General features: G+C 40.8%; 1 protein-coding gene across 5 annotated transcripts in view; it reads right to left on the reverse strand.

Annotated features, from left to right (window-relative positions):
* NEK10 (NIMA related kinase 10) overlaps positions 1 to 23,268 on the reverse strand; it is a 368,558-nt gene that overhangs the window by 290,120 nt on the left and 55,170 nt on the right. For all 5 annotated transcript variants that reach the window (XM_062179356.1, XM_062179349.1, XM_062179342.1 and 2 more), the window contains 6 exons: positions 22,414 to 22,481; positions 18,758 to 18,837; positions 18,059 to 18,145; positions 9,509 to 9,733; positions 5,469 to 5,608; positions 2,798 to 2,859 (listed from right to left, as the gene is read on the reverse strand). In XM_062179356.1, the coding sequence (XP_062035340.1) occupies positions 2,798 to 2,859; positions 5,469 to 5,608; positions 9,509 to 9,733; positions 18,059 to 18,145; positions 18,758 to 18,837; positions 22,414 to 22,481 (662 nt within the window). The remainder of the gene's footprint in view (positions 1 to 2,797; positions 2,860 to 5,468; positions 5,609 to 9,508; positions 9,734 to 18,058; positions 18,146 to 18,757; positions 18,838 to 22,413; positions 22,482 to 23,268) is intronic.

Raw genomic sequence — 23,268 nt, forward strand, 5'->3', positions numbered from 1 at the left:
AGAGCTAAGATATATAATCAACCCAGATATCCATCAACAGATGACTGGATAAACAAATTGTGGTAATATACATTATAGAATACTATTCAGCCACAAAAATTAATGAAATCCTATCTTTTGCAAAAAAATGGATGCAACTGAAAACCAATATGCTTAATGAGATATCCTGTCCCAAAAAGACAAATATCATATGTTTTTTCTGATATGTGGTAGTTAATATAGAATACCAAAAAAATGTATAGGAATGAAATGGACATTTGATATTTGATTGTTATTTTTAACTCTTGCTTATACTCCTATGGAACTGTGGTCTTTCTGTTTTTTTTACTTGTTGGATATTATGATTAGTGATGGATTAAGTCTGTGATTATAGAGTAAACTGAAAACACATTTTTACAACAATTTAAACAAAAGGAAGGAAAAAAAGAAGGAGGGAAATTGAGGATGGGGAAAAATTTGTGATAATTAATATACAGAGCACAAAATATGTAACATATACGAGCAAATTGACATTTTGAGATTTGATGATTGTTTATAGCCCTTGTCTACACTCTTGAGGAACATTGTTTTGTTTTGTTTTTACTTACTATTTATTGAATTATTTATTGCATGGAAATTTAAATTTATGATTATAAAGAAAATCTAAAGTATACCATTATAAAAATTTAAATAAAGATAAGAAAAGAAGGAGGGGAGAGGGTGGGAATGAGGGAGACATGGAAGATATGGTGGGCAGTATCCTTATGCATGAAATACAAAAAAACGCTATTGTAAAAATTAAAGGAAAAAAGAAAGGAAAGAATGAGGGTAATTTGAGGGAGGTAAGTGTGGTTATCTCCTTAGGATTGTATCTATGAAACACAAGAAATCTGTTCTCCTTCTATTAATATAAGTTATAGAAATGATAAAGTATATAAATTTAAACTGTTTAAATACAGAAAAAGAAAAAACATAAATTTTAAATAGGAACAGAGAAAAAGAATCCTAAAATCTTTTTTAAACTTTTATTTAATGAATATAAATTTCCAAAGTACAGATTATGGATTACAGTGGCTCCCCCCACCCATAACTTCTCTCCCACCCGCAACCCTCCCCTCTCCCACTACCTCTCCCATTCCATCAAGATTCATTTTCAATTATCTTTATATACAGAAGATCAATTTAACATATAGTAAGTAAAGCTTTCAACAGTTTGCACCCACACAGAAACACAAAGTGAAAAATACTGTTGGAGTACTAGTTATAGCATTAAATCACAATGTACAGCATATTAAGGACAGAGATCCTACATGAAGAGTAAGTGCACAGTGACTCCTGTTGTTGACTTAACAAATTGACACTCTTGTTTATGGCGTCAGTAATCACCCTAGGCTCTTGTCATGAGTTGCCAAGGCTATGGAGGCCTTTTGAGTTTGCCGACTCTGATAATATTTAGACAAGGTCATAGTCAAAGTGGAAGTTCTCTCCTCCCTTCAGAGAAAGGTACCTCCTTCTTTGATGACCTGTTCTTTCCACTGGGATCTCACTCGCAGAGATCTTTCATTTAGGTTTTTTTTGTTTTTGTTTTTGTTTTGTTTTTTGGTTTTTGGTTTTTTTGCCACAGTGTCTTGGCTTTCCATGCCTGAAATACTCTCATGGGCTTTTCGGCTGGATCCGAATGCCTTAAGGGCTGAAAGAATCCTAAAATCTTTACACTCTTCATTTTAAATAGTTAACTATGAATATAACCTCTCTTTGTAGTTTTAGAAATTAAAGAATACATATAGAATGATCATAAAAATGTAAGGAAAAGAAACAAGAATAACAAACTTTTAAAAAAGAAAATGAAAGCTACTGGCAAAACTAGTTAATGCCTTCCTAGACTTACCCAAATACAAATATTTACATGGAGGAAGGAACAAAATGTATTTACTTATTGTTACTTTTTTGGTAGGTATTAAATATACAAATTAGTGGTCTCTGTTATGTAGCATAGTTATATTATAACCCCAAAGAACTCTACCTGCCTTACTGCATATAATCTTCACAGCTACTCTGTAATTAATTTCTAACTTCCCTGTTTTATGCTTGGGAAAATAAGACTTAGCAATGTTAAAGCATTTCTTCCAGGAGCTAAGGCAATAAGATGTGATAGCAGAAACTGAACCTCAATCTAGGTAATACCAAATACCCTGTCCTGCCAGCTACCCCTGATTTACTGAGATCCCCCAGGGACTTCCACCTTAAATGATGTGAACCTTTAATAACATTTATGGATTTGTGTATTTTGAAGTGAATGTTGAATGTATTGTATTGAACCCCCCAAAAACGTCTCCCCTGTAAAATTCAGTAAATAGGAGGTAGCTTTTGAAATACAAACCAAAACACAGGTTAGATACACAGATGAGTATATTTATATGTTCATTTATTTACTTATATAACTGCATAAATAGTATATTAATTAATGACTTGTACTCTGAAATTGGCTTCTTGGCCATCAATATTTTGCTCAGTTATGACTGTTGTCCATAACTCAAAGTATGCTACAGGATCAGAATTAAGACCATTCAGGCTACACATAACTTAGGAAAGAACCAGCAGCATCAATTTAACCACATGGTCAGACCTTTGTAAGTCAAGTGAGTTAAAGGAAGAAGGACAGAAATAAAAAATGGAAATATCTAACTTAAACAATAAATGTTAAAATTTTTTAAAATCACATGATGGCATCCTACTTTGTGGGGTTCATACTGCCAAGAGAGGAGGATTACTCATGATCTGCCTATGGGAGCCGGACCTGGGAGAGCAGCGTTCTCACCTGGACCACCTGGTGAGCATTGGTGTCATTGAGCACCAGTTCCGTGAGGGCGGCACAACAGGCTGCAATGAGAAGTCAAGAGCATGGTCAGCAAGGTCCTCGCAATCAGTACACTTTCTTAGCAATCTCAGATTCCGCTGGGTGTTTACTGGCAAAGTCCCCACGCAAGAGCACTCGTTTTCCTGCTGGCACAGCTCTGGGGGAATGGTTCCTAATGTTCTACTCTATGTGCATACACATCCCATCACAGTCTTTTATTAAGCACTTACTGTGTGCCAGGAGGCAGGGATTGTATCATTCAGGTTCATTCCAATCCCCAGTGCCCAACATGTGCCTGGTACTTAGGAGGTTCTCAATAAATACACCTACAATGCTAGATAGATGAACACATGTTTTCTATGTATTGTCCTCACACGTGATCCTTGTCATCGGAAAGTGTACTATGACTAAGTGTTACTTATGAGAAGACAGGTTCCGACAGGTGAATAGACTAGGCCATACAACCAGCAGTGGAAGGGGTCAGCAGGCGGAGCCTAGTCTGTCAGACATTCGATTCAACATGCCTCCCACAGTCATCATGGCAGCCTCTGGTGGCATTCGGCACTGATAATTGTCCTCCCAGAGGCACGCCAGCTGCTGTGGTAAGGAGCACTCAGATGACTGAGTCCCTGCTGTTAGTCCAGACTGAGCTAAGGTTTTATGTACATCCTCAGGTAATTCTCACAAAAGCCTTCTAACCACGACATCCTTACTGTCGGACACAGACGAAACTGAGGCTCGGGGGCAGGTCCATGACTTAGCAGTGGGGATGCTGCTTAGGGGTGCCCAGATCCAACATGAGAGCATCTGGGTTTGAGTGCTATTCCTGGCTCCTGACTCCAGCTTCTTGCTAATGTGCAACCTGGGAAGACAGTAGATCCCTGTCACCCCACATGGAAGACCTGGATTGAATTCCTGGCTCCCGGATTCAGCTGGCCCTAACCCTGGCCATTGCAGGATAGGAATTCTTTCTCTCTCTGCCTCCCTCTCCCTCTTTCTCTCTCCCCCTCTCAAAATAAAAAATAAATAAATAAATAAAAACTAAGCTGAGACTCACAGAGGTTAAAGAACTTGTCCAAAGCCATATGACTGCCAAAGTAGATGGAGCCAAACTCAGACCCTATTCTTAACCCCTTAACTTTTTATTTTTATTATTTTTCCCTTTTTATTTAGGTATTAAATAAGCGATGTAAAGCAAGTGTACAACTCCACAAGCCATCCTATTTCTATATGCCCTGAAGCTACCCCCATCCAGAGGCTCCCTCGTGCCCCTTTAAGGACATAAATCTTCCTATAATCCCACATTATGGGTCACTGCTCTTCTGACATCTATCACCATCAATCTCACCCACTCTCTCAGGAGTCCTAAAAAGTCTGAGTGCTCTGAGAGGGAGGTGATCACACTTCCAGGGAGCCATCACATAGGGAGCCGCCAACACAAGACCTGTGTTGAGACCGAGGCCTTCAGAGTGAGCAGAAAGAACAACTGGAGGGTCCCATTTCCCTGTCTGCCTATGTCAGTGAAGAAACATCTCCATTCTTCAGGAGAAAACACGGGATAAAAGAAAGGCCGCCATCTGCTGCCCGCACTCCCTCATCCCTCTCCCATCCTCTCTGCTCCTCTGTCTCAGGTCCTCCTTGACCTTTAATGGGCCCACACCATACTCTCTGCTCCCTTATTTATGGCAGCTACAAGAGCACCAGCTTAGCCAGAAACCCTCAGACTGCACTGTAGCCCCACTTGTCCCAAAGGCCAGATACCACCATGCACCTGTTCAAGGCAGCCTACCCCCAAAAGCGTATGCAAGCATCACTTCTATTGCTTTCACGTGAAATGTACACACAGGGGTAGCATGTCTCTCTGTCCTCTCTTTGGAGCTCATACATGTGAGGAAGACACCCCCTTGCATCTGGTGAAATGGAAATATGTGCAGTAGATTCTCCCTTAGGTAAGGTGGTCCAAGATTTAGAAACTTCTAGGAAGTATGATTCTGGACACAGATCAAACTGCATTTTCTAACCCAGCTTTGCCAGTAATAAAATTAATATTCACTTTCTTCTCATTTTAAAATTTTCTACTTATTTATTTGAGAAACAGAAAGCAAGCTTCCATCTGCTGGTTCACTCCTCAAATGCCTACAACAACTAGAATTGAGCCAAGCCACATCCTGGAGCCAAGAACTCAGTCCAGGTCTTCAACGAGGGTGACAAGAACCCAGCTACTTGAGCCATCCCTGCTGCCTCCCAGGGTATGCACTACCAGGAAACTAATCAGTAACCAGGGCCAGGGATTGAACTGGGGTTCTCCTGTGTGGGACACAGATGTCCTAACTGGCTTCTTAAGCGTGGGGTCAAACACCTGTCCCATTGTTCCATCTCTTTAAGTCAGGCTTCCATGCATACTTTTCAATGAGTTCAGAAGGTGGAAGGGAGAGAAAAGCTTGCTGTATTACTAACCCACAAGTCCAGCACTGGCTTCTGGCAACCACACGGGTTTCACTCTAGATTTTCGCAAAGTTATAGAATGTGCCTAACTAACATTATCACACTAATCTGGAAACAGAGACTAATAGTACAGAATAGCAAATTATATAATATTGAATAATAAGCCATAGTAACATAACATAAACACCTGCTTGAAGAGAGAAGGTATTTTCTTGTATTTCTCGAGGGCTTAAATCTTCGGACAAATGAAGCTGCTGGATCCGGCCTGCAGCATTTGCACTAGACAAGCTTCCAAGGGAGGAGCGATCAGAAACAAAATTTCTGTCTCTGGAAAAAAGAGGTAAATGCACAGACCATTTATCAGTTCTTCGTGCTCAGTGTTTTCTTCTGTGTTGTTTTTATTGTTTCGCTTTCCTTGCACCTAGAATTGATTTCTGTGTGTGGTGTGAGGTAGGAGCCATATCTTTATTTCTTTTATTGCTGCTAAAATACTTCCTGAAAAGACTGCTCTTTCTCTTGCTCTCCACAGCTCACCACCTTTGTTTGTGAACTCTGTTTTGCTTCAATTAATTCACATGAATATATCTCAGTTTTGATTGTTCTGAATTTTCTCTTTCCAAGAAATTCCAATCTTGCTTTATTTTAGGAAAGTTCTTTTCTGAGATACTTCTAATTTTTGTTCTTTTTTATATTTCTCTGTATCTCTGGGATCTCAATTATCTACATGTTGAAAACTGATGTACTAGGCCGGCGCCGTGGCTCACTTTGCTAATCCTCCACTTGTGGTGCCGGCACCCTGGGTTCCAATCCCAGTTGCTCCTCTTCCAGTCCAGCTCTCTGCTGTGGCCCGGAAGGGCAGTGGAGGATGGCCAAAGTGCTTGGGCCCCACACCCACATGGGAGACCAGATGGAAGCACCAGGCTCCTGGCTTCGGACAGGTGGAGCGCCGGCTGTAGCAGCCATTAGGGGAGTGAACCAACGGAAGGAAGACCTTTCCGTCTCTCTGTCTATAACTCTACCTGTCAAATAAAAAAAAAGAAGAAAGAAAGAAAACTGAGGTACTGACCTTCCCTTCACTTCTGAATTACCTTCCTGTCTTTGTCTTTTTCCTGTGTATTCTATATTATCTTTTAAGCTTCTTCTCTATTTCACTATTCTCAGTGTTTTTCTGGTATCCCAGTGAACTCATCGGTTCCGTGGGTTTCATTTAGTCCTTGTGTTCTTTCTTCTGCAATCTCCTGCCATTCCTGTTGTCTTATCTCACCTTTAATCTCATTTCATGAACTCAAGTTCTGCTTACTGCCTGTTTTTCTGTGTTCTTAGTGCACTGGCTTCTACAATATATGGATGCTTCACCTGTCCTTTGTCTGCCTCGTTCCCGTTTGCTTTACAGGACTGCTGTCGCTTTTTCCCTTCTCTCTGATTTGTGACTGCAGCTCCATCTGAATTTATATGTGCCCAATATAATGTAGATGGAGTATCTTTGATTTCCATCCCAGATAATCTGGGTCCACTGCTATCCTTCCTTCAATGGGCATGGAAATGGGCAGAGAGACAGTCACAAAAGGGATGATCTTGTCAGTCAACATGATCATCTGAAAACTCACGTGGTAGGGATCTCTCCAAGTTATGGAGAACATGGAGCCCTGTGGGAACTGCCTTTGAATCCGGGATTGCAGATGAAAGGGCATGGACAGATTTCTAAAAACTGCCCTGACAATAGTGACTGTTCATACTCAAGCCACCAGACAACCTGGAAACCTCCCCCCACCCCCACCCCCAGTACCTGCTCCAGGCAGCCTAAGGGCAGGCACAAGCTGTGAACGGATATTGTTTACCCAGCTGGGGTAATAAATTCTCCCAGAGCTCCAGAGCCATATTTAACATTGAGTAAGGGCTAACACATCATCTTCCCACGGAAGAGCTTTCTAACACTGACCATGGATACAGACTACAAAATAATTCTTTAAACATGAAAGAATTTTTTTCTATTATGGATACATATGACTTAACAAAAGAGGAAAGCTAGTACCTGATATTAGACTCAACTCTGTGTAAGAAAAAAGTCAGATTTTTGTCATTAAAGTATTGCTGAACTATTATAGAATTTTTTATTATTAAAAAAAGCTACTTTCTGAAAGGGCAAACCACAGCTGTTTTAATAACTCTGACTGAGAAATACTAAATAATACCATAACCAACATCATCATCATCATCAACATCCTACAAACCCAAGCAAAAAAATCTTTGGCAATTGTAATTATTTTGACGAAGGAGCTAGCTTACTATGTCACAACATTTTTGTAAGATTAATACTTTACATCTTAAAGTAATTGTGGGGCGGTGTTGGGTGCACTGTTTAAGTTGCCACTTGGAATGCCTGCTTCCTGGCCAGCGCTGTGGCTCAGTAGGCTAATCCTCCACCTGCAGCGCCGGCACACCAGGTTCTAATCCTGGTCCGGGCACCGGATTCTGTCCCGGTTGCCCCTCTTCCAGTCCAGCTCTCTGCTGTGGCCCGGGAAGGCAATGGAGGAATGCCTGCTTCCCATACCGGAGGGCCTGGGTTGGAGTCCTGTCTCTATTTCTAATTCCAGATTCTTGCTAATACACAGTCTGGGAGGCAGAAGGTGATGGCTCAAGTTCTTGGGTCCCTGAAACTCATGTGGGAGACCTACATTGAGTTCCTAGCTCTTGGCTTTAGCCTAGCCCAGCCCTGGTTACTGTGGGCTTCTGGGGAGTGAACCAGTGGATGTAAGATCTCTGTCTCCCCCTCTTTCTCTGTACCTACGCTTTTCAAATAAATAAAACATATTTTAAGTAATTGGGACATTCATAAAAGCAAGAAGACTGTCAATGGTTTATAAATTTTTCTCTTTTGTTTCAGTAACAACAGAAATCATGAGCAATGTTACAGTTTGTATTTGCTCTTCTGCTTTGAAATGTTTCCTCAGAGAAAATGAAATTGGTAACACACAGTTCTGCAGTATTACTGGAAGAATAAAATGAACGAAATCTTAATAATATTGATTTGATAACATCTGGTTATATTAAATTAAGTCACTCTGCTTTTATTAGGATGGGCTTTATTTATGTACTACTGATCATAAACATGACCTGTTTCAGACAGACATATTTATTTTTAACTCTGATTCAGCATCCATAGAGCTGAGTTATGCTTTTGTAAGTAACTGAATTTTCCCATGGATGGTGCCAAAAATATATTCTTACTCAATACTTCATAAAATATAATAGTCACATTGCAACATAATTCCAAAGAACCCTTTTAAAATTTGTTTGTTTGAAAGGCAGAGAGAGAAAGAGACAGACAGAGTGAGAGAGATCTCCCAAATGGCTGCAAAGGCTAGGGCTGAACCAGACCAAAGCCAGGAGCCTGGAGCTTTTTCCAGGTCTCCCACGTAGGTGCAGGGGCCCAAGGACTTGGAACATCTTCTGCTGCCTTCATAGGCACATTAGCAGGAAAGCTGGATGAGAAGTGGAGTAGCCAGGACTCAAACCAGAGTCCATATGGGATGCTGGCACTAAAGGCAGAGGCTTAACTTTATGCACCACAGTGCCGGCCCCAGAATTTCAATTTGAAGCTGTATTAACAAACCAGCCCTTCCCCATACTCACAGCTTGGAATATCACTGGGATACTTTAAAAGGTCATAATACCCACTTTAAAGGACTGCAAATAAAGATTATAGAGAAAAGTACAGCAACTCAACCAGCATCAGTAACACAGCAACCATTTGATTGATCACATTCTTTCTAATATTAAATAAGAATTATGCATTTGTTCCTTTAATATAGATTTTTTTTCTTTTACAAAGAGATGATATACATACACATGCTAGCATTTTAGTATAATATCAGCATTATTGCGCCTGTTGAAATGACAAAGTGCATACACTGATTTAAGGAAAAGATGCAAGACAAATATTTTCTTTACTAGATTTCCACTGATGCCTGCCATTGAACTGGAGGCTGCTGATACAAAGACAAATAGGAGAGCTCCCAAGGCATATAAAAGATAAACATTCCTGACTTTGATTTAGAGCATTCTTACTACAGGTATAAACGGCTCCGGAAAATATGAATGACCAAACAAACAAACAAAAACCCCAAAGTAGGAGGGAAGGAGGTCAATGTGGACCTAATCTGCCATCGTGACATGGAGGACCCAGCCTTCTGTGAAGACGGCAAAGGAGACCCAAGCCAGACTCACCCTCGTAAAAGGTGAAGCAGCTGCTTGATGCCTCCCCACACGCGGATCTCCACACTGGTCTCCGGGTCCTCACAGACCTGCACCAGGATCCAGACGACGCTCCAGAGCAGCTTCAGGTGGTCGGAGTGGAGCAGACTCAGGAGGACGGGGATGCCCTCGTAGAGCTTCACTTGCTCCTTCACCTGGGGCTCGGCACAAAGCAGGCGCAGTAACTCCGCCGTCAGCCTGGAAGGAGCAGGAGGAGATTCGTGGCATCACCAGTCAATGGCTTTACATTTAGGCCAAGGCTCTCACCACGGCATGCAATGTAACACCGACGTTTTCTACGTCATGAGTCAAACGCACTGTCGGAAAGGGGCCATGTCAAAGCCAAGTGTCATTGGCTTTGCTGACCACACAATCTCTGTCACAACCACTCATCTAGGCCAAGACAGCATGAAAGCAGCCACAGACAGCAGACAAACACGAATGGGCATGGCTGGGTTACAATAGTTCTGTATTTACAGAAACAAGTGGCAGGCCAAGTGCAGCCTGAAGGGCATGGTTGGCTGACCACTGTTCTAAATCGTGCCCTTATTTTATCCTCAATGGTCTCACCCAATGACTTGCTACTGACCAGCAAGTGTGTACTGAGCACAAACACTATGATTAGCACTGTGCCAAAGATAATAAGCAAATAGACTTAATCTGGTCTTCAGAAACTAGTTGCAAAAATAAGACACTCATAGGAAATTTCAAAAATGCTACTATTCAGGGTACTTAAGTCAAAGTGCCCAGAACCTTATCTAAAGAGTTAAATAAAATTGATACTTAAGGGACAAGGCCCAGAATAGCAAGGAAGCTATATGATAATACATGTTTCACAGAATCAACCTAGCCCTGCCGTCTCACGATTCTCAACACCCCGCCAGATGGTATCATCCACTCCCACGGCTACAAACTCTCAGCACAGACATTGCTCCTCACCAAAGTGACATTCCACAGGTGTGTAGAAAACATCACCCTATGGCTAAACTCAAAATCCCTATCCTCTTCTCCAGATCTGTTCTTCTGAGATCCCTAGTCTTGACTCCTACTATCAGCACAGTCTTTCCAACTTTCCAAGCCAGAAAACTGGGAGTCCTCATAAGACATCTTCTCCTTACACACCCCATCACTGCCAATTAAGAGCCCATAGTCACTCCTATTATCTAGGCAGCTCCTAGGATTAAAGCTTCTGAAAGCTACACAATTTGTTAACTCCATTGCTCTCATCCTTGGGATCAAGCCCGTCATCTCCCAATTCCATAATCTCATTCCCGTGCTGCTTTATACGCCCAGTTTTCTGTGGTTTCTCTCCCTCCTGAACTTTTCTGCTCTTAAAATAAGAACATAGGGTCTAGGGGTCAGCACTGAGGGGCAGTGGGCCAAGCTGCTGCCTGTAACACTGGTATCCCCTATTGGAGCACCAGCTCAAATTCCAGCTGCTCCACTTCCCATTCAGCTCCCTGTTAATGAGCCTAGGAAAGCAGGGGACAATGGCCAAAGTACTTGGGCCCCTGCTACCAATGAGGGAGATCTGGATGGAACTCCAGGCTCCTAGCTTCAGCCTGGCCCCACTACAACCACTGTAGCCATTTGGAGAATGAAATAACAGATGAAAGGTGTACTCTGTGTGTCCATCTACTGAATCACTCTAATACCTCATAATTAAACAGTGATTTACTGTCTGTCTCCACCCTACATGATATCCTCATATCTTAATTGCCTTTGGTTTTCTAACACCTGGTAGAGTGTGGCACTTCACTTGTTGGATGAATCAGTTCAGATAGCTATGTCTCTAAGCTAAGCCCTCTGACTGTTGTCTGTATTTAACACTCCTGTAAAAAGCATTAAATCAGATTGTAAGAAAAATCCAGAAGGATTTACCGTGTCAGAGCCTCACTGCTTGGGATTTGTTACCTATTTTCCCTCTTTAGAAACTTATAACTTATTCCACTAGATATCATATGATGCAGACTGAAACTTTAAACACAGCAACATAACCTAGTAACTACTTGGGAACAGTAATTCTTTAGAACAATATCCAATTCAAGTGAAAATAAATCCATTTTATAGCAGATTCTATTTTAAGTTATAACAAGTGATCATAAAACGAGTCAGAATATATCTTATATTGATGCCTTAAACAAAATGGTTTTTAGCAATCTAATTATTTATTCCACACACAATTTGCAGTTACTGAAAGTAGAGCAACCTCATAGTTTCTTTCCCTAAAAATACAAATTTAAATAAGTGCAATTAAAAAACATTAAAGATGCCATCATATATGTAATTAGATTCTATGCCAAGATCTAAAAGAAATGCAGAACTGAAGATAAATCAATATACCCTTTTTGCTCTAGTCTTTTTATATAAACTTAAAAAGAAAATAAATGCCAAGCTGACTTATGGTATTCAGCGAACAATATAAATAACATGTGCGAGGTGGTACAACATTCACAAATTGATGTGACATAAGTCACATCAATAAAATGAAGAACAAAAACCATATGGTCATCTCAGTAGATGCAGAGAAAGCATGTGATAAGATTCAACACACCTTCAAGATTAAAAACCCTCCACAAATTAGGTATAGAAGGAACATTCCTCAAAATTATAAAGGCTTTATATCAGCCAATATCATACTTAATGGAGAAAAGATGAAAGCATTTCCCCTCAGATCTGAAACAAGTCCTCTTTCCCCACTCTTATTCAATATAGTACTGGAAATTTTGGCAAGAACATTAGGGAGGAGAAGGAAAGGGCATCAAAATTGGAAAGAAGGAAGTCAAACTGTCCATGTTTGCAGGTGACATGATGTTGAACATGGAAAAACCTAAACACTCAGCCAAAAAGCTGTTAGAATTGATAAACCAACTCAGTAAAGTTGCAGGTTACAAAATAACAGTAGCTTTTTTATATGCTAATGATGAACTCACAGAAAGAGAAATCAAGAAAGAAATTCCATTCATGATAGCCACACCCAAAAAAAAAAAACTCAAATATTTAGGAATTAATTTAATCAAAGAAGTGAAAGATCTTTACAATGAAAATCATCAAGGGGCCAGCACTGTGGTGTAGTGGGTTAAGCCTCCTCCTGAAGTGCTGGTTCATGTTCCAGCTGCTCCACTTCTGATCCAGCTTTCTACTGATGGCCCAAGAGAGCAATGGAGGATGACCCAAGTGCTTGGGCCCCTATACCCATATGCAAGACCCAGAGGAAACTCCTGGCTCCTGGCTTCAGATCGACCTAGCTCCAGCCTTTGCGGCCATTTGGGGAGTGAACCAGCAAATAGAAGAACTTTCTCTGTTTCTCCCTCTCTGTCTGTAATTCTACCTCTCTCAGGTAAATAGCTAAATCTTTAATAAAGAAACAAAAATTATCCAAGATTGATGAAAGAAATCATCAAGGATATTAAAAAATGGCACAAAAAATGGAAAGATATTCCTTGCTCGGGGATTAGACAAACAATATCATTAAAATGTCTATACTACCTAAAGCAATCTACAGACCCAATGAAATCCCTATCAAAATTCCAATGACATTCTTTATGGAACTAGAAAAAACAATCCTAAAATTCATATGGAATCACAAAAGACCCAGAATATCCAAGTGATCCTGAACAAGAAAAATCAAAATGGAGGAATCACAATGCCTGACTTCAAAGAATAAATCAGGGGCCGGCGCTGTGGCACAGCAGGTTAATGCCCTAGCCTGAAGCACCAGCATCCCATATGGGCACCAGTTCGAGTCCTGGCTGCTCCACTTGAATCCAGCTCTCTGATATGGCCTAGGAAAGCAGCAGAAGATGGCCCAGATGCTTGGGCCCCTGCACCCACGCGGGAGACCAGGAAGAAGCTCCTGGCTCCTGGCTTCAGATGGGTGCAGCTCTGACCATTGTGGCCATCAGGGGAGTGAACCATCAGATGAAAGACTTTCTCTCTCTCTCTCTCTCTCTCTGCCTCTCCTCTCTCTGTGTAACTCTGACTTCAAATAAATAAATCTTTTTTAAAAAGCATAAAACAAAGAGATAGTAATTAAAACAGCATAGTACTGGCATAAAAACTGTTACATAGATGAATGGAACAGAATAGCCCAGAAATTAATCCACGTACATACAGCCAACTGATTTTTGACAAAAGTGCTGAGACCATACTGTTGAGTAAGGATGATCTCTTCAACAAATGTGTGTGTGTGTGTATAGAATATATATAGAGAGAGAGATCGTGAGAATAAAATTAGATTCATACCTCTCACCATATACAAAAATCAACTCCAGATGTATCAAAGACCTAAATTTAAGACCTGAGACTATGAAGCTGGTGAAAGAAAACACAGGGGAAACACTCCAAGACGCTGGTGTAGGGGATGATTTCTTGGACAAGACCTACAAAGTACGAGCAGCAAAAGCAAAACTAAACAAATGGGACTCTATCAAACTCAGAAGATTTTGCACAGCAAAGAAAACAATCAATAGAGTGAAGAGACATCCAAGAGAATGAGAAAAAATATTTGCAAACCACCTATCCAACAAAGGATTAATATGCAGAGTATATTAGCAACTTAAAAAACTAAACAACAACAACAAAAAAAATCCAGTTAAGAAATGGGCAAAATGAGCAAAGGGTTTCTTTTTTTTTTTTCTTTCCGGAGTGATAAGGCTTTATTGGGCATAGGGCATCTGTCAGAATGGACAGAGAGAGAGCACCCAGTCACTCGGACTGGGAGAGAATAGAGGTTACATGGTTGAATGGAGGAAATACACCTGGGCAGGCCAGGTGGGAACTCAGCAGAGAGGCAGAGAGCTGAGCCAGCAGTCTGTTTGGACCCCCTAGGTTTTTAAGGGAGTCTGTTTACCCACTTCCCCCTCTCCTTCAGGACAAAACAAGGAGAGTCCTAGAGGAAGGTTCTGTTGGGTGAAAATTAGCAAATTCCTCCCAAGATTTGCAGGGCAGAGCAGAGGGGGCTTCCCTTAGGGCTCTGGGAAGGTTTTGTTGCCCCATGTTATCAGGTAACCCATCTGGTCCTGAGGACAGAATTCTCCTGGGAGCTTTCAGGGCAAAGGGTTTCAATAGATGGTTCTCAAACAAAGAAAAACAAATGGCCAACAAACATATAAAAAATACTCAACATCAGTAGCCAGCAGGGAATCAAAGCAAAGCTACAATGAGATATCCCCTCATCCCTGTCACCATGGCTAAAATCCAAAACACAGACAGGGACAAATGCTGCCAAGGATGTGGACAAAGGGGAATATTTATACACTGTTGGTGGGAATGTAATTAGTGCAGTCACTGTGGAAAACATGGTGGAGATTTCTTTAAAAAAACAGAAAATATACTTGCCATATGATCTGGCAATCACACTACCAGGTATATACCCAAAAGTCTTGAACACAATGTATCAAAGGGATACCTGCACCATCATGTGAATAGCAGCACTGTTCACAACAGCCAGAATCTGGAATCAACCAAGGTGACCCTCATCAGATGTATGTATAAAGAAAATGTGGTATATATACACAGTGGAATATTATTCAGCTATGAAAAGGAATGATATTCTACCATTTGCAAAAAAATGGACGCAACTGGAAGACTTCACATTGAGTAAAATAAGCAGGACACAAAAAGATAAATATTACATGTTCTCCCTCATATGTGGGAGTTAAATTTAAAAAACAAAAAAAAGGTTTTGTGTATCAGTATTGCCGCATATTTTTTCAAAAGTTTGTTTTACAAATTTGTCAATCAATGGTTAAGAATGTTATACTACTAGTTTTAATGATCTCTAAATATTTTAAAATTTACTGGATATGGGTGAAATGATCATTTTTTCATTCAATTATTGCATAAAGCTGTTGTATAATCCTACCAAACTAGGGTCTTTTTGTTTTTTACTTGTTAAACTTCTTTTTGGTGAAGTATTAAGCCTTTTTACTATAACATAAATTTAAAATATGTTATCTCAAATACCAAAAAGAGGGGTGTAGAAGATTAAGCCAGCACTTGTGATGCCAGCAACCCATATGGACACTGGTTCAAGTCCCAGCTGCTCCATTTCCAATCCAGCTCCCTGCTAATATACATGGGAAAGCAGTAAAAAGATGGCCCAGATGCCTGGGAACCTGCCACCCACATGGGAGATACCCAGAAGAAGCTCTGGGCTCCTGACTTTGGCCTGGCACAGCCTTAACCATTACAGACATTTGGGGAGTATACCAGCAAATGAAAGGCATCCCTCCCTCTATATCTATCTCTCCTTCTCTTTCTGTAATACTGCCTTTTAAATACTTTTAAAAAAATCTTAAAAAAAAAAAAACAAGACAGAAAGGGAGAAGGTGGTAGGAGGGAGAGATAGGCAGAGAAGAAAAGGAGAAAAGGAATACCATTAAGTTCTATACTGCATCTATAAAGCACAGTGAATCTGTTAAAAACTAATTTAAAAAGACTCCACTAAAGACTATTAGAACTTTTTTTAGTTTGTTAAAGTGGCAGCATATAAAATCAACACAAAAAATTCAATATCCTTTGTATACACAGATAATGCCATGGCTGAGAAAGAACTTCTAAGATCAATCCCATTCACAATAGCTATAAAAAATCATATACCTTGGAATGAACTTAAAAAATGATATCAAAGATCTCTACAATGAGAATTATAAACCATTAAGGAAAGAAATAGAAGACACAAAAAATAGAAAAATTTTCCATGTTCATAGATTGGAAGAATCAATATCATCAAAATGTCCATATTACCAAATCAATTTACAGATTCAATGTGATACAAATCAAAATACCAACAAGATTCTTCTCAGATATAGAAAAAATGATGCTGAAATTCATATGGAAACACAGGTGACCCCAAATAGCTAAAACAATATTATACAACTAAAACAAAACTAGAGGCACCACAATACCAGATTTCGAGATATACTACAAGGCAGTTACAATCAAAACAGCCTGGTACCAGCACAAAAACAAATGGATAGACCAATGAACAGAATAGAAATACCAGAAATCAATCCAAACATCTACAGCCAACTTATATTTGACAAAGGAGCTAAAATCAATCCCTGGAGCAAGGATAGTCTACTCAACAAATGGTGCTGGGAAAACTGGATGTCCATATGCCGAAATATGAAGCAAGATCACTACCTTACACTTTACACAAAAATCCACTCAAAATGGATCAAAGACCTAAATCTATGACCTAATACCATCAAATTATTAGAGAACATTGAGAAATCCCCACAAGACATTACCATAGCAAAGACTTCTTGGAAAAGACTCCAGGGGAACAAGCAATCAAAGCCAAAATTAACAAATGGGATGAGATCAAATTGAGAAGCTTCTGCACTGCAAAAGAAACACTCAGCAAAGGGAAGAGGCAACTGACAGAATGGAAGAAAATATGTGCAAACTATACAACTGGCAAAGGAATAATAACCAGAATATACAAAGAGCTCAAGAAACTCAACAACAATAAAACAAACAACCCAGTTAAGAAACGGACAAAGGACATAAACAGACACTTTTCAAAAGAGGAAATCCAAATGGCCAATAGGCACATGAAAAAATGTTCAGGATCACTAGCCATCAGGGAAATGCAAATCAAAACAACTATGAGGTTTCACCTCACCCCAATTAGAATGGCTCTCATACAGAAATCAACAAACAACAAATGAAGGTGAAGATGTGAGGAAAAAGGCACACTAATCCACTGTTGGTGGGAATGTAAACTGGTGCAGCCACTGTGGAAGACAGTGTGGTGATACCTCAGAAATCTGAGTACAGACCTACCATATGATCCAGCCACCCTACACTTGGGAATTTACCCAAGCCAAAAGAAATCAGCATATAAAAGAGTTATCTGCACCCCCATGTTTATTGCAGCTCAGTTCACAATAGCTAAGATATGGAATCAATCAAAATGCCCATAAACTTGAAGACTGGATAAAGAAATTATGGGATATGTACACCATGGAATACTACACAGTGGTAAAAAAAAAAATGAAATCCGGTCATTTGCAACATAATCGATGAAACTGGAAAACATCATACTTGGTGAAATAAGCCAGTCCAAAAATGAAAAATATCATAAGTTCTTCCTGATCTGTGGTAACTAATAGAGCACCTAAAAGGTAATCTATAGAAGCAAAACTGATACTTTGAGATAGCCCTTGTCTCAACTGTTAAGGAACATTTTTTTCACAATATTTGTTGAACTCTTTACTTAGTATAGAGTTAATCTCATGTGTAAAAAGTTAACTGAAAATAGATCTTAGTAAAAAATAAGAATGGGAAAAGGAGAGGGAAAAGGAAGAAGGATGGGAAGGTGGGTACAGTGGGAAGAAGCACTATGTTCCTAAAGTTGCATTTATGAAATGCATGAATTTTGTATACCTTAAATAAAAGGTTTCTGGGAAAAAAAAATTAAAAAATAAATAAAACTGAAAAAATATCATAAATAATAATAAGCACTCACATCTAATATAAGACGCTGCCTTTTTACCTTGTTAGCAGCCCTACCTTTTAGAAAGCAGGTCATATTCATGTAGAATCATCAACAGATTTTCCACAATGTTGAGTTCACTTATCTTCTCCCTACATTCTGGACTACAAATTGGAAATTATTAGTAAAAACATAGTTTACTACTCCTACTTATTTATTACCCTTTTCATTCCATCTCAAAGGAGAGACAAAAAAAGGAAAAAAAAAAAGGAATCATGTCATTCAGCAGAAAGTAATGACCCACTTACTGCCATAAACATACATTTAAAATCTTTTCATCAGAATGAGCAAGACATCTACAGAAAGTCAAGTTTTCTAAGAATTTTATTAAGGCCAATAATGCTGGAAAACATTTTGGATGTTATGATGAACACACATGTGAGAATAATGAAAGAAAGTCAAGGAGATGGAGATTCAGTGCCCCCAAAAATACTGTGATAGTTTTGAAAGCAGAAGTAACTGAGAGCTGAGTGGAAAAATTAAGTAAATATTGCAGGTCAGGAAGAAACACAAACATGAAACTGGCACTTACCTGTCTGACTTTACATTTTAAGTGATGCTTTCCATCCAGGATCTTCTTCAATATATAAATGTTATTTCATGGTTATTTTTCACAAACATGAACTAGGTAGGTAGCAAAGTCACTGCTCGCTTCTGCACCACTCACCGAAATCGCAGCAACAGCAGAACTGTTAAGTACAGTAAGATACACTCACCTTTCTGCTAAGCTCGCAAGAGCTAGAAGGGCACCCAGGAGAACATTTGTGTCTCTGGCACCAAGTAGATTTACTAAAGTCTGAAAAATTAAGGAAAACAAAGTTTAATTATAATAGTGCTACAAGTTTCTTGAATGGTACACTGTTTGCTTCTAAAGATCAAAGAAATGGGGTAGGTTCTGTGGCATAGAAGGCTAAGCCTCCGCCTGCAGTGCAGGCATCCCATATGGGTGCCGGTTTGAGTCCCCGCTGCTCCACTTCTGATTCAGCTCCCTGTGAATGTGCCTGAGAAAGCAACGGAGGATGGCCCAGGTGTTTGGGCCCCTGCACCCACGTGGGAGATCCAGAAGAAGCTCCTGGCTCCTGGCTTCTGATCAGCCCAGCCCTAACCGTTGTGGCTAATTGGGGAATGAACCAGTGGATGGTAGATATATATATATATATATATATATATATATATATATATATATGACTTTCAAATATAAATGAATAAATCTTTATTTAAAAAAGATCAAACAAGCTCAACCTTTTTTTCACTATTTTAAAATGTATGTGTGTACACAATTAGACATAAACCATATATATAATTTTACAGTTGATTTTTTTTTCTTCTTCACATTGTTCACTAATTTTTTCCATGGCATTAAAAATGTCTTTATATACATATTTGTAAATAGAATCAAATTATTTATTATGGCTTTAGTTATAGAATAATGAGAAATGGGATATCCTATCAGCCATAAATAGGTTCTTTAATATTTGTATTTTTTGTGGTTAGTATGAAGTTTTTTTTAAGGTTTATTTGTTTATTTGAAAGGCAGAGAGAGAGAGATAAGAGAGAGATCTTCCATTTGCTGATTCAATCCTGAAATGGCTGCAACAGCTGGGACTAGGCCAGGCTGAAGCCAGAAGACAGGAATTCCAGGGGCCCAAGTACATAAACCATCTTCTGCTGCTTTTCCAGGCATATTTGCAGGGAGCTGGATGGGGAGTGGAGCATCTGGGACTTGAACCAGGGCCCATATGGGATGCCCACATCACAGGCAGCGGCTTAACCCACTGCACCACAGCACCAGCCCCAGAGGTTGAACTTTATAAGGTATTGTATAAAATATTCAAAATAGTTCATTACAGGACACTCTATTTTGGTGAGTAGTTCTCTATATCCCAGGGTAGAAAGCAAAAGGGATCATCACATGACTGCCTGCTTCTCACACTGCTTTCTGCTTTCACAAGCTTGGGGGTCTTGCTCTGCTACTTCTGACCCCTCCCCAGGGAGAAGCAGGGAGAAAAACAGAATAAATTGCAACACTGGTGGCCATCAGCTCTCTCTGAGCCAGGCACTTTCCAAATTATGGAACTATTTTTCAGACTTTCATAACTGAAACTTTCTCCCCCACCACCACCACCAAACTAGGCATGACAGGTCAACACCACCAAGTACTTCAGTCTTCCCCTGGATTTCCCATTGGTGGTGAAAGGAGATCGTTGGTGCTCCTGTGTATTATCCTGAACAACATGACCCGACTGACAGCCAGCCAGAGCTTCTCAGGGCCCATCCTTGAATTCTCCCTAATACAAAATCCTTTATCTTCTCTACATTTTCAGAGCTGAATGGCCCCCATGAAGTGCACACCATACCTATTCCAGGCCAAAGCTGCAGCCTGGGCCACTGACATGACTTTTTTTGGCTTCCATTACATGGACTTTTTCCCCTTTGTAATTTCATTCTTTTTTTTTTTTAAACGAAGTTATACTTATCTTTCTTAGATATTTTCCATTTTTTATTCTCCACTTTTTCTTTTTTTTTTTCTGACTTCTGACATAATGTGTCCCAACTTTAATCCCCACATATGTCAGTTTCACGGTTTTTGACATGTCCACTTAGCATCTTAATGTTAACTCAACACTTGTCTTCCAGAGTGGGTGTTTGGCATGGTGGTTAAGTCACCACTTGGGACACCCAAATCCCATATGTGAGTGCCTGGTTCTAGTCCTCATTTCCCCCTCTTCCAATCCAGCTTCCTGCTATTACATATGAGATACGGACAGCAGATGATGGCTCAAGTACTTGGGTGTCTGCCATCCATGTGAGAGACCTCAATGGAGTCTGGGGCCCAACCCAACAGTGGCTGTGGTGGGCATTTGGGGAGTGAAGAACCAGTAGACGGAAACATGCTTTCTCTCCCTCAAGCTGAAATAAAAGGGGAATAAATATTTCTATAAATTGTTTTCTTGAAATTCTAAGCAGTATCAGTGAAACAAAAGGCTACTGACATGAAAAGTGTGGACCTGTATATCACCTAGGATCCTCCCTTAGGCCACAAGATCCATGTATTGACACATTACAGGCAGCCTTGTTGTAATATATGCTGGGAAGGAACTCAACAAGGTTATTCAAACTGGGTTCTTGCTGGCTACCAGCCAAAAAGTTTTACTATAAATTTAAATTCAGTCTGCTGGATTAAATCTGTCTTCATCCATCTTAAAATCTGTAGTTGGGCCGGCGCCGTGGCTCAATAGGCTAATCCTCTGCCTGCGGCGCCGGCACACCAGGTTCTAGTCCCAGTCGGGGCGCCGGATTCTGTCCCGGTTGCCCCTCTTCCAGGCCAGCTCTCTGCTGTGGCCCAGGAGGGCAGTGGAGGATGACCCAGGTCCTTGGGCCCTGCACCCCATGGGAGACCAAGAGAAGCACCTGGCTCCTGGCTTCGGATCAGCATGATGCACTGGCCGCAGCACACCGGCCGCGGCAGCCATTGGGGGGTGAACCAACGGCAAAAGGAAGACCTTTCTCTCTGTCTCTCTCTCTCACTGTCCACTCTGCCTGTCAAAAGAAAAAAAAAAAAAAACTGTAGTTGATTTATCTACTTGTAATACTATATTATCTTTTTTTTTTTTTTTGACAGATAGAGTTAGACAGTGAAAGAGAGAGACAGAGAGAAAGGTCTTCCTTCCGTTGGTTCACCCCCCCCCCCCCCCGCAAATGGCTGCTACTGCCAGCGCTGCGCCGATCCGAAGCCAGGAGCCAGGTGCTTCCTCCTGGTCTCCCATGCGGGTGCAGGGCCCAAGGACTTGGGCCATCCTCCACTGCCTTCCCTGGCCACAACAGAGAGCTGGACTGGAAGAGGAGCAACCAGGACTAGAATCCAGGGTGCCAGCGACGCAGGCAGAGGATTAGCCTAGTGAGCCACAGTGCTGGCCAATACTATATTATCTTAGTATGAGGCTGAATCATATGAACTTGCCTGTATTCAAACATTTTTTACCTGCAGACAGTTGGCAGTTTCATATGGTTCAAACTAATCTGACTGCACATGACATATGGAATTTATTTATATGTACACATACGTTTTATTTGTTTGATTAAATTTATTTACAAACACATACTTAGTGTCAGGTTATATAGATGGCTAGAGTTTTTCAAGCAACATCTAAATTAAGCAATGAACTTGGTAATAAATTGCATAGAAGAAAAAAAGAATAAATTTCAAGAACCTTTCTTTTCCTTTACTCCTCTGGCTGGCAAAGAGCATCGGTGGTTGGCAGCGATTCACCCGCTGCGCTCAGGTCAGAGGTGTGTGCCTTGTGATTACGCAGGCCCAGGTGTGAGCCTCCAGCACATGGAGCTGAAGCAAGGACTCTCAGGGGCCACTCACCTTGTGGGCTCCGCTGGTGGTGACCCATTCCCTTTGGTCTCTGACAGCAGCAAGTTTTTGAAAAATATCTATAAAGGAAGGAAATGACTCAAAGAGGTATCTGGAGTTGAAAGGAATGGGTTCCCCCTGGGACCCTGGATCTGCAGTATGGCGGGCAGGCAAAGAAAGGGGAACCTAGAACACAGCAGCCCGAGAGACGCCCAGTAATGACCCCTTCAAACTCCGCTAGTGCTTACTTTATAATGTTAGTGAGATAACAGAATATGGAAATACCAGAAAGGACAAATCTCCCCTTCCGCTCAAAGGTGACCAAGCCCCTGAGGTCACCTTCATAGCGGGGTCTGTTCTTAAACATCCTCCTCAGAAAGATTCTGATCTCCAGAGAGGGGGAAGGCCAGCGAACAGGACGGACCTGGCACGGTTCCGCAGCTGAGGGAGAGACATTCTCAGAGAAAGGCCCTGGGGTTGGGGGCTCGCCACAGCTGTCTCTCGCTGGGCATGCAGATTGGTGTCCTGCCCTGGAGACTCGGGAGCCAACCTGTCCCCGCACAGTGAGGGGGCCAGCTTCCCTGCAACCACAGGAAGTGTGCAGCTCACCAACCCTGGAGGGGACAGCCCCAACAGAAAGACGGTCACAGGACAGGGAACCATCTCAGGCATGCAGACCAGTCTTTCCACTGCACTGTCACCTGATGAGATTGGGGTTTTTCTGTTTCTTTTCCTTTTTCTGTTTTAGGCTCTGAATGTTTCCGATCCTGTGGGGCAGGAACTATTATTAATCCAGTCTTACAGAGACAAACTGAATAGTCTCTGACATTCTAAAGAGCCAATAATTGTGTATTAAATTGCATTGAT

This window comes from Lepus europaeus, chromosome 2, assembly GCF_033115175.1.
Source record: "Lepus europaeus isolate LE1 chromosome 2, mLepTim1.pri, whole genome shotgun sequence".
NCBI classification, from domain to species: domain Eukaryota; kingdom Metazoa; phylum Chordata; class Mammalia; order Lagomorpha; family Leporidae; genus Lepus; species Lepus europaeus.